Source organism: Thermobia domestica, chromosome 4 (genome assembly GCF_964235325.1).
Source record: "Thermobia domestica chromosome 4, izTheDome1.hap1.1, whole genome shotgun sequence".
Classification (NCBI taxonomy): Eukaryota; Metazoa; Arthropoda; class Insecta; order Zygentoma; family Lepismatidae; genus Thermobia; species Thermobia domestica.
The window spans coordinates 209856733-209872036 of record NC_137457.1 but is presented as its reverse complement, the minus strand read 5'-3'; the positions used below and the strand labels follow the sequence as shown (position 1 = coordinate 209872036).

The window sequence follows — 15304 nt, the reverse complement described above, 5'->3', positions numbered from 1 at the left end:
GGTATTTAAACAAGAAAGAGACGCTATTTTATTTTATGTTACCTTCCGAATTGATTGTTACCAAGGATTTCCTCGTTTCACCCTCCGCCAGGGGAGGGGGTTGATGTCACACACCTGTAATGTCAGAATTTAACAGCTGTTTTTCTTATCATCATGTCGAGGTCAATGTCGAGGTCGAAATCATGTCGAGGTCAATCCTCCTGCAGTCTGCACAACCAGACCGCGGGACCTCTGAGTCAGCTAAGTTAATTTTTTACATTTTCTAAAACTTGTAGATATTAAAGTGTACCGCAAAATGTCCTGGAGTTTGTAATTCCGCTATTAGTATGTTTTTATGTTGTTTCCACAAGAGGCCAAGCATCGCTGAACCTTAGGCAAGAGTACATATTAACGATGCTTTTCGTGGTTCATTTCTGATACGTTTAGATGGTACGAAATTATTGTTAAACGATGCGTAAACTAAGTGGCGCAGCAAGGCGCAGAAAGAAGAAAGAAAGAGAAGAGGCGAAGAGAAAACATATGAAGATTGTCTCTTTTTTAAGACTGTTCCAGAAAATACGAGGAATGAGTTTTTCATTAGCTTCTAGTAAGTAAAGAATTATACAGAGAAACGCCTGACTGTTAGAAAAAAGGGATAAATGCTTGATGTCGATGATGATGCACTGCTCTGGCAGAAGAAAGGTATTAAATCAAGAAAAACATACTCTTGAACTTTGGTTACATGCAGTTGGTTGTGGAGTTTCGGAATTGTCCAAATGCTGGAAAAATGAATTTCAGAGACATATATTACCAAGGAACTATTCAAAGGGACTGTCAAATCGATAGTGAATTGTTTGTCGGTTCGTCATTACCTTTGGGAAATCCCTTGTCCATCCATTGCAGGCGCTTTGAAACACGCATTTACAAGTAGACCAGGTATTACTTTCAGTGTGATGTTTTAAGCTGCAGTCTCTACACTACATAGTTTTTTTAAATATAGGCTCTGCTCTTTTGGAATTTTTGGAATTGAGCTCTCCAATTGTTCCAACTGATTGATCGTACTGGAATTTTGACTTAGGCTCTTTTGGAATTGATCTCTTCAATTGTTCTCGCAGATTGATCGTACTGGAATTTTGAATTAGGTTCTTTTGGAATTGAGCTCTGCAATTGTTCCCACCAATTAGATCACGATGTATAAAATCATGTCTGTGAATCCGTCTTATGCGCTTATGACAGCTTTACTTACACAATTGAATTCATTACTGAAAGCTGGCACAGACGTACCCCCTTCTTTCTAAATTCCGAAATTTGTTCTGGGCCTTTTGGAACCCGGACTCGGAATACTTTTATTACTCTTAGATGCCATTTAGCCCTTAGATGCCGAAAGCCCAGAAATCTAGATCCTAACCTAACCTTGATTTGTTGAGTAATTCAGGGTTGTTGCAGTGTTTATTAGTTATTTATTTTGTCTTCCCTCACTCCTATTGATTACTACGCTTTTCATTGTGAACAAATAATTACACATCTGAAATTCATTTTGCCATGCTTTCTGCATCGTATATCTCCGAAACTAGCGGCATCAATCACGTTTCCACTCTGACGTTTTCTAAAATGGTCACGCGTTCATTCTATTATTTTAATAGAGATAATCGATAGTTTATTTAATGATTAGTAGTGAAAGTCAAAAGAACGAAAAGCGTCAGTAAAGTGAAGTTCTAATTGTTATTGTAACATTAAACCGTTGTTTAATCATGCATATTAAACCCTGACTTACACACGTCAAAAGTGTATGTACACTCCACATAAAAATATTGCGACAGCTAACGCCGTGCAGTAAGACCACCCAATATACACTTTCTTATCCCATAATCGTGTCAGTTAAACAGACCCCTTCTCTCTCCTCCTTTCTTCTCTCCCATTCTATTATTAGCTAAAATATGAGCGCAATTCTAGTTTCAAACTACACATGTACTAGCTTCGATAACATGAAATAACAAAACCGAGATCAAACAAGATTCGTAGGTCTATGTAGGGAGAAACTAAAACACACACAATGAAAAATTCAAACCAATGAATGTCTGTTACACAGAGATTCAGAAGTGAGGCAGGGAGGTAAAGATGGAGAGAAAAGAGGGAGGAGAAGAAAAAAAGGAAAAGGGAGAACAGATAAAACTGTGGAATTCAAACGTAGTAAGAAAAGAACCTAACATTATAAAGTTCCGTTTCCAGAAATCCAACAGTAATATAGAAATAACGTTTGTTATTACATATTTTTCAGAATTATTCGAATATATAGAATGCTTTAAACATTCATTATGTCACTTTCATAATGGATAGCATACTCAATTTCCAGTAGAACTATATATCTCCGAGACACATCTAGGATAATGTCAAAAGTTTAACACACATGCTTTGTTTCCGCGTAGTTCGATTGCAAATACGGTAGTGTTCATTGGACGTACTGATCCAAAATATATTCTTATACCCAGTAGATAGTGTTGGTCATATACTCCATTTCAGACTACTAATGCAAACTGAACAAAAAAAAAAAAAAAAAAAACGAAACCAAAACAAAAAGAAAAAGAAAGAGAAAATTGAAGAGTGCTATTTTACTGCTAAATTTCTATCAGAATTACCCTATATTAAAAGTCCAAACTACATCACAATGAAAAGTTACAAATGTTCGAAAGGAAAAGTTTATGTTCCTCATAGATGTAGCATGTTTCAAATCTCAACACATTGAAACACATTGAATTATAAAATGGAAACAAATTTTGTGTCGAATTAATATAAATAAAATTTTATTTTCAAATAACTAACGAGGTTACCATTTTGTAGGTTTTTTCTTCCGAATATGTATCTATTCCGAACACTCAGCATTGATTTCATCTCTTCCGGATATAACGTAATTTGAACAGATAGAATGAACACGCTAAGAGCTCAAACGGATCATTGAGTCAGTCAGATGATGTTGACCACCACCGGGTTGAGGATTCAAATCCGTAGTGACCCGGTAATTCGACTGAGACTCGGTAACCGAGAAAATAAAAAAAAAGAGATTTTACTTATTCCCTTGCGTTTAAACAGTATTTCTGTCAGAAGTGACCAGGACTGAAGATGTTATCCCCAGAGCACGAAAATCACCACGCCGAAGTTTCCAGTTAATTAGATTTTCCAGACAAAGTATATCGCGCTCTTCCTACGTTTTAACTTTGGAATATGAAGTGCATGTGTGTATGAAAGAGAGAGAGAGGGTGAAGTGAAAGATTCGAAGACAGGATAGCGAAACTTCAAGAAAGAGAGAGAGGCGGACGAATGTAAATATGAAACATACTCATCGTTGCAGTGTATGATGTAGAACGCACACACTTTTTACTCGAATTATTGTCAGTGATGCTTTGTAAGTTCTCCATCACAAGATGAATTTCTATTTGCAGCCATTATTTTATGCGACAAAAATCATACTACCTGATGGGAAATCAAACCAAGATTTTCCATTTGGAAAAAAATGAAATGAAATCTTGGAGTTTTACGTCCCACGATTATGCCGGTTAGGCTAAAGGAGACGGTGATGATGAGTGATGAATGAAATGGTGGAATGAAGAAAGTGGGAGGAAACGGGAGAACCCCGAGAAAACCCACGCACACGGTGTTTGTCCACCACAAGGTTCACTTGGCGGGGGCTGGGATCGAACCCGGGACCCCAAGCACCAGAGGTGAACGCTCTACCACTGAGCCACCGCGGCCCCTATTTTCCATTTGGAAGTCTAGCACGCTACCACTACACCACCGATTGCTTTAGCCAAACATTCTTTAACAAATTATGTAGTGTTTCTTTCTGAGAACGATAACACGAAAAGTGTATACTGCAGATCAATGATGTCTTTGGAATGTCTTGGTAATTCTCTTACCCTTTCCCAACCAACATTCGTAAATCGTCTCTATCATGATGAAGGTGTTTCCTTTCATACCGTTAAGTATTACTTGTCCAGTGTGATAAGTCGATTCTTCACAATTACTTTGTAAAAAATAACTTTGGCGTGAACGGGAATATTTATGATATCGGACTGCAATTCCGGAGTAGTAGTTAATATACTAAGACCTAAAAGAATGCCTTTTATTTATAGCTTTGAAGGCCATTAGTTTTTTTAACTTAAAGTCTTTGCTTAAAGGATGTTGACAGTTAAAGGTAAAATGATTATGCCTCTTAATGAAATAATAATGAATATTGATCTAATTGATGTTTCTTGGCTTTTTTTCATTAAGGATGTTCATGTTTGATTATGATGATTAATAATGAAGCCAGCATAAGCAATTCGCATATAATAGAAAAGGGTAATTAGTGCTGTTATTACTATTAGGGTGAGAATAATAAATGATATTTGTTCAGCAGTTTTTAAAATGATGATTCATTTAGGTAAAAATCCAAGAATGGCGGAAGGCCCCCTAAAGATAAAAGACTGGTAAAAATAGCTAATTTTGTTGTTACAATAATTTTATTAGAAAAAGTTTGATTAATGTGAAATATTTTGTTTATTGCGAAAAGAGTGACTGCTATTATTGAAAGCAAGGCGTAAAATAGAAAGTAGAGGGATCATGCTATGTCACTGAATAGAAGGGCTATAAGTATTCAGCCAGTGTGATTGATAGATGAACATGCTATGATTTTACGTAGTGATGTTTGATTTAAACCTCCGATTGAACCTACCACTAAAGATAGAATTAAGGTTAGGTAGATTAGATTTGTGGGCTTTAATCTGTAGGAAAGTAGGCCAAGGGGTGCTAATTTTTGCCATGTTATTAAAATAATGCAGTCTGTTCAGAGTATAGCCTCTATTACTTCGGGTATTCAGAAGTGAAGAGGGGCGGCTCCTATTTTAAAAAGTAAGGAAATAGTGATCAAATAATATGTAGTTTGCAGTCCTATGTAAAGTAAAATAATTGCTATTAGAAGTAAGGATCTTGCAATAGCTTGTACTAAAAAGTATTTTAAAGCAGATTCAGTGTGACGTTGATTGTTGGTCTTTGAAATCAGGGGGACGAATGATAGGAGATTAATTTCAAGACCAATTCAAGTACCAAATCATGATGAGGAAGTTAGGGAAATAAGAGTTCCTAACACAAGTGTTGTAGAGAATAAAAGAGTTTTAGGGTTAGTGAGCATTAGAAAAAGAAGAGTAATCTTCATATGCGGGGTATGAGCCCACTAGCTTATCTAGCTTATCTTTCTACACTTTAGTGTACGGTGCACGTTGATTTTTGATGTCAAAGGTGAAAGTTTAATTCTTTTAGGTGTAATAAGAGTATATTGAAATACTTGATTTATCCTATCACGATAATCCTTTAATCAGGCATCTTATTATTTAATAATTATTTATAGTGGTATATGAGAATTTAAATAGATGAATATTGTGTTATAATGATTACATTTAGAAATATTATATATTAATAATAATTAAAGCTTAAAAATCTATTAAATCCTCTTAATTAACCTGAGATACCGGCTAAAGGTATATTAATAAGACTAACGTATCCAAAATATGCTAGTTTTTACAGCATATGTGTGAGGAGAGAATAAATATACTTGTATAGGATACAATTTTGTTTGAGGGGAGAAAAACAAAATTGTATCCTAGACAAGGGGGAAGATAGGTTTTATTTAATACTAATTTTTATCAATTGCATTAAATATATAATTAATAATTATTTATTTTAGCGTTATAAATTAATGATAAAGTATTATCCTGGCTTTTCTTCTCTTGTTTATCTAGTTGTACATGTAACCTTCCGGATAAGAAATAAATATTATTTATCTTAAAGGTGAATGATGAGATATGATTGGTCGCAGTACTTGTTTTTGTTTATTAATTAATGTTTGAAGCAGTTAAGGTTTAGGAAGACCCGGCGAAATTCGTGCCAGCTGCCGCGGTGAGACGAGGGGGTTGAAGGGAAGAAGCAGTAACGGTTAAGGTGTAGTTATAAATTTAAATTATAGGATTTTGTCTTTTTATTTTTAGGTGAAATTATTATTTAAAATAGTGAGTTCTATATTTGAGGCTATGAAATTATTTGTTAAACTAGGATTAGATACCCTATTATTTTTAATGTAAAATGTAATACCTGGGTAATAGGAGTAATTCTTGAAACTCAAAGGATTTGACGGTATTTTAGACTGTTCAGAGGAATCTGTCCCGTAATCGACATTCCACGATATATTTTACTTACTGTTGTTGGCAGTTTGTATACCGCCGTAGTTGAAGGTATTAAGGAGAGGTTAGAAACCTTCATTATCTTTATTGAGGAGGACTTCAGGTCAAGGTGCAGCTTATCAGTAAGAGGAGATGGATTACAATGGAATGTTTATACGGATTTTATTATGAAATCATTTAAATGAAGGTGGATTTGAATGTAATATTAGTTATATTGCTATTATGAGTAGGGCTCTAGGATATGTACACATCGCCCGTCGCTCTCACTTGTTTAGGTGAGATAAGTCGTAACATAGTGGGTGTACCGGAAGGTGTGCCTAGGTTGAATTAATACAAAATAGAGCTTGTTAGTTGAGCTATTCGTTTACATCGAGGAGGTTTGTGTGCGATTCAGATTATTTTGATTGAAGAATTGACCTATATATATATATATATATATATATATATATATATATATATATATATATATATATTTATAATGAGACTAGGTGAATCAACTTTAATTGATGTTATTGTATGGGGTATAGAATTAATTAGTTGATGTTATAGTTAATTAGTACCGTAAGGGAATGTTTAAATAAGTGAAATTTTGTTTGAAGTAAAGAAAACATGAAATGTTGTACCTTTTGTATCAGGGGACACTAAATAATATTATTATATAATTATTTCCCGAAATGGAAAGAGCTAAAATATTATGATATTATAGGTAGTATATTATTTATTAATTTTATTTTAGTGGTGAAATGCCTTTCGGTTTCCATTATATCTGGTTGTGCAGGAATTGAATTTAATTCAGCCGCGGCTAGGCTTGTTGTGGATTTGGTTTTTGTAGTTCTGTCGCGAGTAATAGTAAGGGGGATTTGCTCTTTACTTTTATTATTTATAATGTGGTTTTATATTAAATGAAAGATGTGGGCTTAGAAGTAGCCATCATTTGTAATTTTGTTATAACTTATTTGAGTTGTTTATCATATTTTATTGCATTTAATTTGTTACTGTACTTTTGCTTTAAATTAGTTAAGGTAATTTATAATGGTGTTATTAGTATATTGGGGAGAATGATTAAAGGAATTCGGCAAAGATTTCCTCCGCCTGTTTATCAAAAACATGTCCTTTTGTTAAAATAAAAGGTCTGACCTGCCCAGTGAGGTTTTAAACGGCCGCGGTATCTTGACCGTGCGAAGGTAGCATAATCATTAGTCTTTTAATTGTGGGCTTGTATGAAAGGTTGGACGAGTGGAAGACTGTCTTTATTCGTAACATTGAATTTTACTTTTGAATGAAAAGGCTTAAATAATTTAAGAGGACGATAAGACCCTGTAGATCTTTATATTTAAGTAGTAATTTTTGTAGTTGGTAATGAATAAATTTATTATTTAATTGTTGCGTTGGGGCGACGAGAAGATAAAATAAACTCTTTTTTGTATAATTACTTATAAGTATTTTTATGATCCTTTATTGATGATTGTTAGACTAAGTTACCTCAGGGATAACAGCGTAATTTTTTTTGAGAGTTCATATCGACAAGAGAGATTGCGACCTCGATGTTGGATTAAGATTTTATCTAGGTGCAGAAGCTTAGTGTATAGGTCTGTTCGACCTTTGAAATCTTACATGATCTGAGTTCAGATCGGCGTGAGCCAGATCGGTTTCTATCCTTTATTGCCAATAGTACTTTAGTACGAAAGGACCAAGTACTAATAATATTTATTATTAGGGAATAAAAATAAATTAGCAATTACTTTGGCAGATAAGTGCATTAGATTTAGGATCTAATAATGGATGATCGAGTCCAGTCCTTATGACTATATTATAGGTGTGGTTTCCTATTTGATTTTAATTATTTGTGTTTTAATTGGAGTTGCATTTTTAACTTTATTAGAACGGAAGGTTTTAGGATATATTCAGATTCGTCGGGGGCCCAATAAGGTAGGCATTTGTGGTTTACCTCAGCCTTTTGCAGATGCGATTAAGTTATTTACTAAGGAGCAAGTTTTTCCTACTATATCTAATTATTATCCTTATTATTTAGCTCCTGTTTTTAGTTTATTTTTATCTTTGTTAGTATGATTAAGAATCCCTTATTTAAGTGTTATACTGACCTTTTCTTTAGGTTTATTATTTTTTTTATGTTGTACAAGCATGGGTGTATACACTGTAATAATTGCCGGTTGATCTTCTAATTCTTCATATTCTTTGTTAGGAGGTCTTCGAGCAGTAGCACAAACAATTTCTTATGAGGTTAGTTTGGCTTTGATTTTATTGTCTTTTGTATTTTTAGCTGAGAGATATAGATTGTTGAATTTTGGTTATTATCAGGAAGAGCTGTGGTTTTTATTAATCACGTTTCCTTTAGCATTAGTTTGATTTGCTTCTTGTTTAGCTGAAACTAATCGGACTCCTTTTGATTTCGCAGAAGGTGAATCAGAGCTTGTTTCTGAATTTAATATTGAGTATAGAGCAGGGGGATTTGCTCTTATTTTTATGGCTGAATATGCTAGTATTTTGTTTATAAGAGCTTTATTTAGTATTTTGTTTTAGTATTTAGTAAATGCTATCAAAGTGCGATTCTTTGCAATCAACTCAGCGTCTCAACAGTATATTCCATCTGCTTCGTAAATCTCTATTCAAACCTGAAGTGGTTAAAATTGTCAATTTCTGGTTTCAACGTTTATCGCCATATAGGAAGAATGATAAGAGATAGAGAGAAGCATCCTCTGCAAAAGATTCAGCATCTCAAGACAACATATATCGTGGCTAGCCACAACACTACCAAAACAGGAAGTGGTAATGTTTTACTATTATTTCCAGTTTCAATACTGATTTCACTAGAGCAAAATCAGTAAAAGATATCAAGAAATTGTTTTATGCAATCGATTGTGTGTTCCAAGAATAGGTTCTATCTCCTCTCTTAGTCCCCTATTCAAACATGAAGTGGTTAAAATACGTAAATGACTTTAGTTTCAATCTTTATCGCCGTAGATCAAAAACAGAACAGATAGTAAGTAATGGCTTTTTGATATGGACTCAGCATTCGAGGAAGAGGTTCAAACTTTGATCTTATTACTGTATTGCCACCAGTAATTATAGATGCAGTCTCTTCACGTTTGGGTATTGAATTCGTATAGTTTGAAAGTCTTAGTTTCAGACTGTGAAATGATACTTACTTGTACAGTTGTTGATCCAAGCTCGCTCAGTGTTGACTTTGTGGTGAACAAACACCGTGCTCGTGGGTTTTCTCGGGGTTCTCCTATTTCCTCCCACTTTCTTCATTCCACCATTTCATTCATTTCTCATCATCACCGTCTCCTTTGCCTAACCGGCATAACCGTGTTACGTAAAACTTAAAGATTTCATTTCATTTTCATTTTTTGTACAGTTGTTCACTCTACATTATTGCTAACAATGCCGATTTTAAATAGTATGTAAGTATTGAATTTAGCTTATGTGAAACATTTTGGGTAGTAATAATGAGCTCAGCAAAATTTATGTAAAATATGAACTCTCGGGAATTACATTTGAAGTGTTCGAGTAGTAATATTAAGCTCTTTTGTATCCAGTTCTCATGCCTATATGTAGAGTTTCAAAATTAATGGAATATTATTTTGACCAGTGGGTATATTTTCAAGAAATAAGCCTTTACCGAATTCGTCCTTATTCCCGGGAACGCCTTACGTTTCATCGAATTTTTTGGTGTACTATGCATCGCTGTCGTGATTCTTTACTCTTGGTAGGCTTTTATTCAAGGGACATTCCAGAAAATTCGTTGGATGTCTGAGCTGAAACAAGACAACATTAGTTATGACATCAGGAGAAATAAAATAGAAGAACTCTACTATAAAGTGAGTAAGCAACTAATCTATCTTTTAAAGTTCACTAATTGCTCAGGAATATTCTTTACTGTTTCCAAAGTTTCAAAATATTCTTGACGTATTCGGCAGTGTTTTTTAATGTGAGAATTTTAATAAAATAAGAAAACCAGATTTTGAAACTTTCTAAGATCCGGATATTTATGACTTACCTATCTTTTTAAGAAATTCGGAATTCAAATGTTCCGAATATGGTAAATAGACTCGCTTGATATGAAAATATGGCATCCCTACTTAAAATAAAGAAGCTTAAAAGTTCAGGGGAAAATGCACATATTCTTCTCATACATTCCTTTTTCACAGATTTTGGCTTCTTTATAATTTATGAGTACGACTTCTTGATAATTTAGGAGTGTTAGAGAAAACCAGATTCAAAATTGTCAATTTATTCAAATGTACTGGGAGAGAATGAATCTAGCAGGGGTAATCTTTTATTCTGCACTGCAAAAGATACAGAAGCTATTCTAGACACAGTAGGACACTGTACAGATTACTGACACTCTTTGATCACCTCCAGATGACACATATTCACCTCTTGTAGATACTATGTTGTTCAAGTATGTCCCAGATGCATGTACAGAATGTGCAAAACCATGGGTGCCCGAAGGGGAGGGCAGGGTGAGGCCCGGGTCCCCCTCTGGCTCATGGAAATGCATACGTAATATAGCAAACCACTTACATTAAATACCAGAAACATCTAACGTAATATAATAACCATGGAGATGGCCCCTCCTTAGAAAATTTCCTTCGGGCGCCCCTGTGCAAAATGTATATCATCACTTTCTTTTGGAACTGTTTGCCAAAAGGAAATGTTTTAAATATATATTTTACTAGATACTGTTTTCGGAATGAACGCTTTTGGACACGTGAAGCACAATTTATAAACACACACTTGATATATATTTCCCCCTCAATATATGTACTAAATGTGTTTAATTTTCTTGTTTTACAGTGTGACTATGTGCGAGATATTTCCCTATATATGTATAAAGTAAAGATTTACTGAATGCTTAGTATAATCACGAAGACTTGTTAAGTTATCAATGCTTCAGCAAATTAACTTTTGTATTTAAACCGTTACTTATCTTTTCTTTCAGGATTGTAGCAGTGTATGTCAGTGGTTTTGGAACATGTGAAACTACTTCCTGGTAATTTTGCCAAACCTGCAAAACCATTTGTGATAAATTAAAAAGAACGAGAGGACACGAAAAATCCTTTAGTTTTTTGACAATAGTGATACAGTGCATTATAATAAGTGGTTGAACTTTCAGAAGGTTTTATATTTCCAATAGCAGAATTGAGTTAACAAAATAATTTGCTTTCTTAAGTTCAACTGGCACAACATGTGTATTCGTAACAAAAACTCATCATTTATTCTTCTTTTTATGTTTACTTGCAGTTGTTACGGTGACATACTAAGAGAACAAACACCTCCTTCAAAGTGCAAATTGTTTGAAGCACTTGAGGAAATTGAAATACATTGCCCTCATGTCTTAACAATTTATGTAAGTTGGTACCATGTCACGAAAGAAGTCAAGTTTTATTGCCATTACGATACATTGCCTATAGATCTTCCTAGAGTTAAAAGCGATTTAAATAGGGGCTTTTATCAGAAGTTACAATTAGAGAATTGTTCTAGGGTGACAGATGCGATCTTGTTATATCAGAAGTATTTAACACAACCACTATACTCACTACTTGAAATCAAAAACGTGAAATCTGGAAACCGCAGTTTGCGAGTTACTAAGGGATTTTTTCTTGATATGAGCATACCAGTCTTGACTATAAAAGACGCATTAATAAGAGACCTACCTGAACATCTGCTGCCAGATAATTTGGAAGAACTTAAAATTGAAAATACAAATCTTACTACACTTCCAGAACACATATTTAGCAATACTGAAATACTAAATAAGGTAAATTTATCAAGCAACAACCTTCAGAATTTACCTTCACCAGTTTTTCAACCTCTAACCAATTTAATTGAACTTGATCTCTCAGTGAATAACCTTTGTCACCTAGATGGAAAAATATTTAAAAGTAATGTGCGATTAATATATTTATATCTCTCGAGAAACCAATTGAGTAATCTTGATGAAAATATATTTGGTGAGTTACTCATGCTAGAAAGTCTTCATCTTGACAGTAATAAGATTCACACTCTTCCATATAACATATTTCGATCTTTAGTAAATCTGAAGTTACTAGACCTGAGTATGAACTCCCTTGCCGTTCTAGGTAATTTCCACGCTCCCTTTGTGAACTTAGAAGACCTATATGTTAATTCATGCAATATAAGTATTATTTATGAAAACATGTTTAAAAATTTATCACATTTGGAAGATCTTGATCTGAGCAGTAACCCATTATTTGATTCACCAATTATGGCAAATAGAAGTATATTCAATCAACTTCCAAACATTGTCCGATTATGTATGGAAAATACTACCATGGTAGATATTCCTTCTGACTTCTTGAATGGTTCTTTTCAAATTGAAGAACTTAATTTGAGTAAAAATAACATACGACGAATTCCACCTATATTTTCGGGACTCATAACTATAACGCACTTAAATTTGAGTTATAACCGACTAGAATCGATTAATTCCACTGATTTTGAAAACCTTACAAATTTAACGGAACTAGATCTGGGTCATAATGCGTTAAATAATTTGCATCCGAGTGCCTTTAAAACATTGTTTCGTAAAGTATACTCTGCATCTGTTCAATCAACATTAAGAATAAATCACAATATGTTAAACGAAATATTTCCGGAAACTTTCCAAAATTTATCATATCTAATGAATCTTGATCTAAGCCATAACAGATTAAATATCTTACCGAATGATATGTTCAAAGGCACAGAGAAACTCGAACAACTTCATATGAACAGTAATAATTTCACTGATATCTCGAACGCTCTAGCAAATTTAAGAGTCTTACAAGAACTAGATTTAAGTCATAATCAAATTGCTTTCATAAATGTAACTTGCATGTTTCGTAATAACATAAACCTTGCAAAATTAGATCTGTCTTTTAATAATATCAAAGTAATTGATGACTTAGGAATTTCAAATAGAGTTCTGAAATTGCAAGAATTAATTCTTAGAAATAATAAAATTAACTTTTTCTCTATCTCAGGCACTTTTAATAATCTTGTAACATTAGATTTAGCAAATAATGATGTAGGCTCCAGTCCATTTTATTCGCTACAACAGAAAACTCCAAATTTAAAATTCTTAGATCTTTCTAATAACAGGATAACATCGGTAAGATCAAACATGTGGACAAAAAACTTTGAATTCTTAAAGCTACTAAATCTTAGCTACAACAGAATTGCAGAAATTACTTCAAACGATTTAAGGTTTTCTTCGTCTAATACAACGATCGATGTACAGAATAGTAAAGTTGAATCTATTATCTTAAATTCAAGACAAGTAATCGACGGAAGTGAAGAAGCAAATTCAACTGTTATATTAAACATAAATCACAACCCATTTTGTTGTTCATGTTACACTTTTGATTTTTTACGATTACAAGATCGAGATATACATATTTCTTCTGAATCACAAAATGTTGCAAAAATTAAAGCTGATAAGATAAGATGCTCTGAGCCTCGTGCTGCAAGAGGATCTCCCGTCGAAAGAGTAGAGGAGTGGACTTTGCAGTCATTATCACTCTTTGCACTTTGTGAATTGTAATAATTAAAATAAAACTATAATATCAAAGAAAATAAATAAGGAAGATATAGAAGCAAAACTCTGCCCCCGGGAAATTGGCCACTGACTCGCAGAGAACTGAGACTGGCTCATATAACAAAGCTTATCTATTTCTAATTGATGCAAATTAGACAAAGATAAAACTTTGATTCAAATTATATATGACACACTTTCAAACGTTTGTGAAATTTTGATAAAATGCAAATAAGACGGCCATCAAATTTCTTGTAACTGTGACAAGTAATATTTGATTTAAATTTACATGTCAAAATTCCAATTTCACACGAACGTTATTCAAATTCTACATGTCAAACTTAAATGAAATTTAAATATTTTGGAGTTCGCGGGAGTTCGAGTGTGTTACAATTTTGGTGTAATGATTTTCACTTGATCCAAATTTGACTTAAATTAAATGCATCAAACTTGATGCGTCAAACGTAAGTTAGTAGGAAATCAAATTTGTCCTAAACTAGCGTGATATTTGAAGAGAATTTTGGAAAATAAAGTTTAGAGAAACTTATTTAATGTGGTAAGTCTGGCTGCACGTTGGCCAGAAGCAGCATAGCCTACTCGAATCGGGGGGAGAAAAGGAGATGATGCAAAGAGAGAGCCCTGAATGCATTGATCGTATGTCTCAATCTCAAGGTTGGAGAGGCATTTGCCTAGCAAATAATTGAGTGAATACGCGGTACAAAGTTTTATTACATTGTTTACAGTAGTGTGTCTCGGCTCAAGTGTGCTGTCCTCTAGTCAATGTGAGGTCATCCTAAAAGATTAACAAACCAAAATTTAAAACTTAGATAACGGAAGGGTTCTGAATACCTACATATGACCAAATACCAAATTTTTAATGAAGTCGAAACCTCTAAGATAAGCGGAACACATCACTCATGCGAAATGTATATAGTCCTAGTCAGAAAGCTTAAGGGAAAGAGATTTTTGGGTAGAACAAGATGATGTAGGACAATATCAAGTAGCAATTTAGGGTGGGACGTACATAATAGTAATCTAAAGTGGATTGGTTTGGTACCTGAAATGATCCAATAGTGAAGATTTTTCCGTGCCTTCGCGCTTTTAAATTCATTTAGTTAGTTGTGATAAACCCATAAAGGAACTTTGTATCATAAAAACGAATATCTTTTGAATAATTTGGTTTGGAATATTTGAGGTAGATAAATTCCGTCAAATCGCAGTGCAGTGTTTTCAACATAAAAAAAATTATAAAGAAAATGACATAACAAAATGAATTATTACAGAGAACAATAATTTTGGAGTGATACGAAATTTTAATCGAAACTATAACTTAAAAGATTTGTGTTCGCGAATTATGGCAATTACTTTTGAAAGTCATTCACATAAATATGAGATACCTATTTCATAAGAATGTCACGTAAAGTACGCGTACGTATATAATCAACAGATTAGTTTATACGCGAATTTGTGTAAATTAGTGAAACGATAATTTTTCTTTGTATGAGCAAGCAATTTAAAAGGAATGATTTCTAGAAACACGGGAACATTGCACAAA

General features: G+C 33.6%; 1 protein-coding gene across 1 annotated transcript; it reads left to right on the top strand.

Moving 5' to 3' along the window:
* Positions 1–11820: 11820 nt before the first annotated feature.
* On the top strand, positions 11821–14961 carry LOC145683020 (uncharacterized). Its single transcript, XM_081754377.1, has one exon. It carries the CDS (start codon positions 11821–11823, stop codon positions 13756–13758), a length of 1938 nt encoding a protein of 645 aa, XP_081610503.1. The 3' UTR covers positions 13759–14961.
* The last annotated feature ends 343 nt before the right edge of the window (positions 14962–15304 follow it).

Bases quoted from the DNA above. Each gene is read 5' to 3' on its own strand.
- LOC145683020 (XM_081754377.1), top strand. From the start codon at position 11,821: ATGAGCATACCAGTCTTGACTATAAAAGACGCATTAATAAGAGACCTA.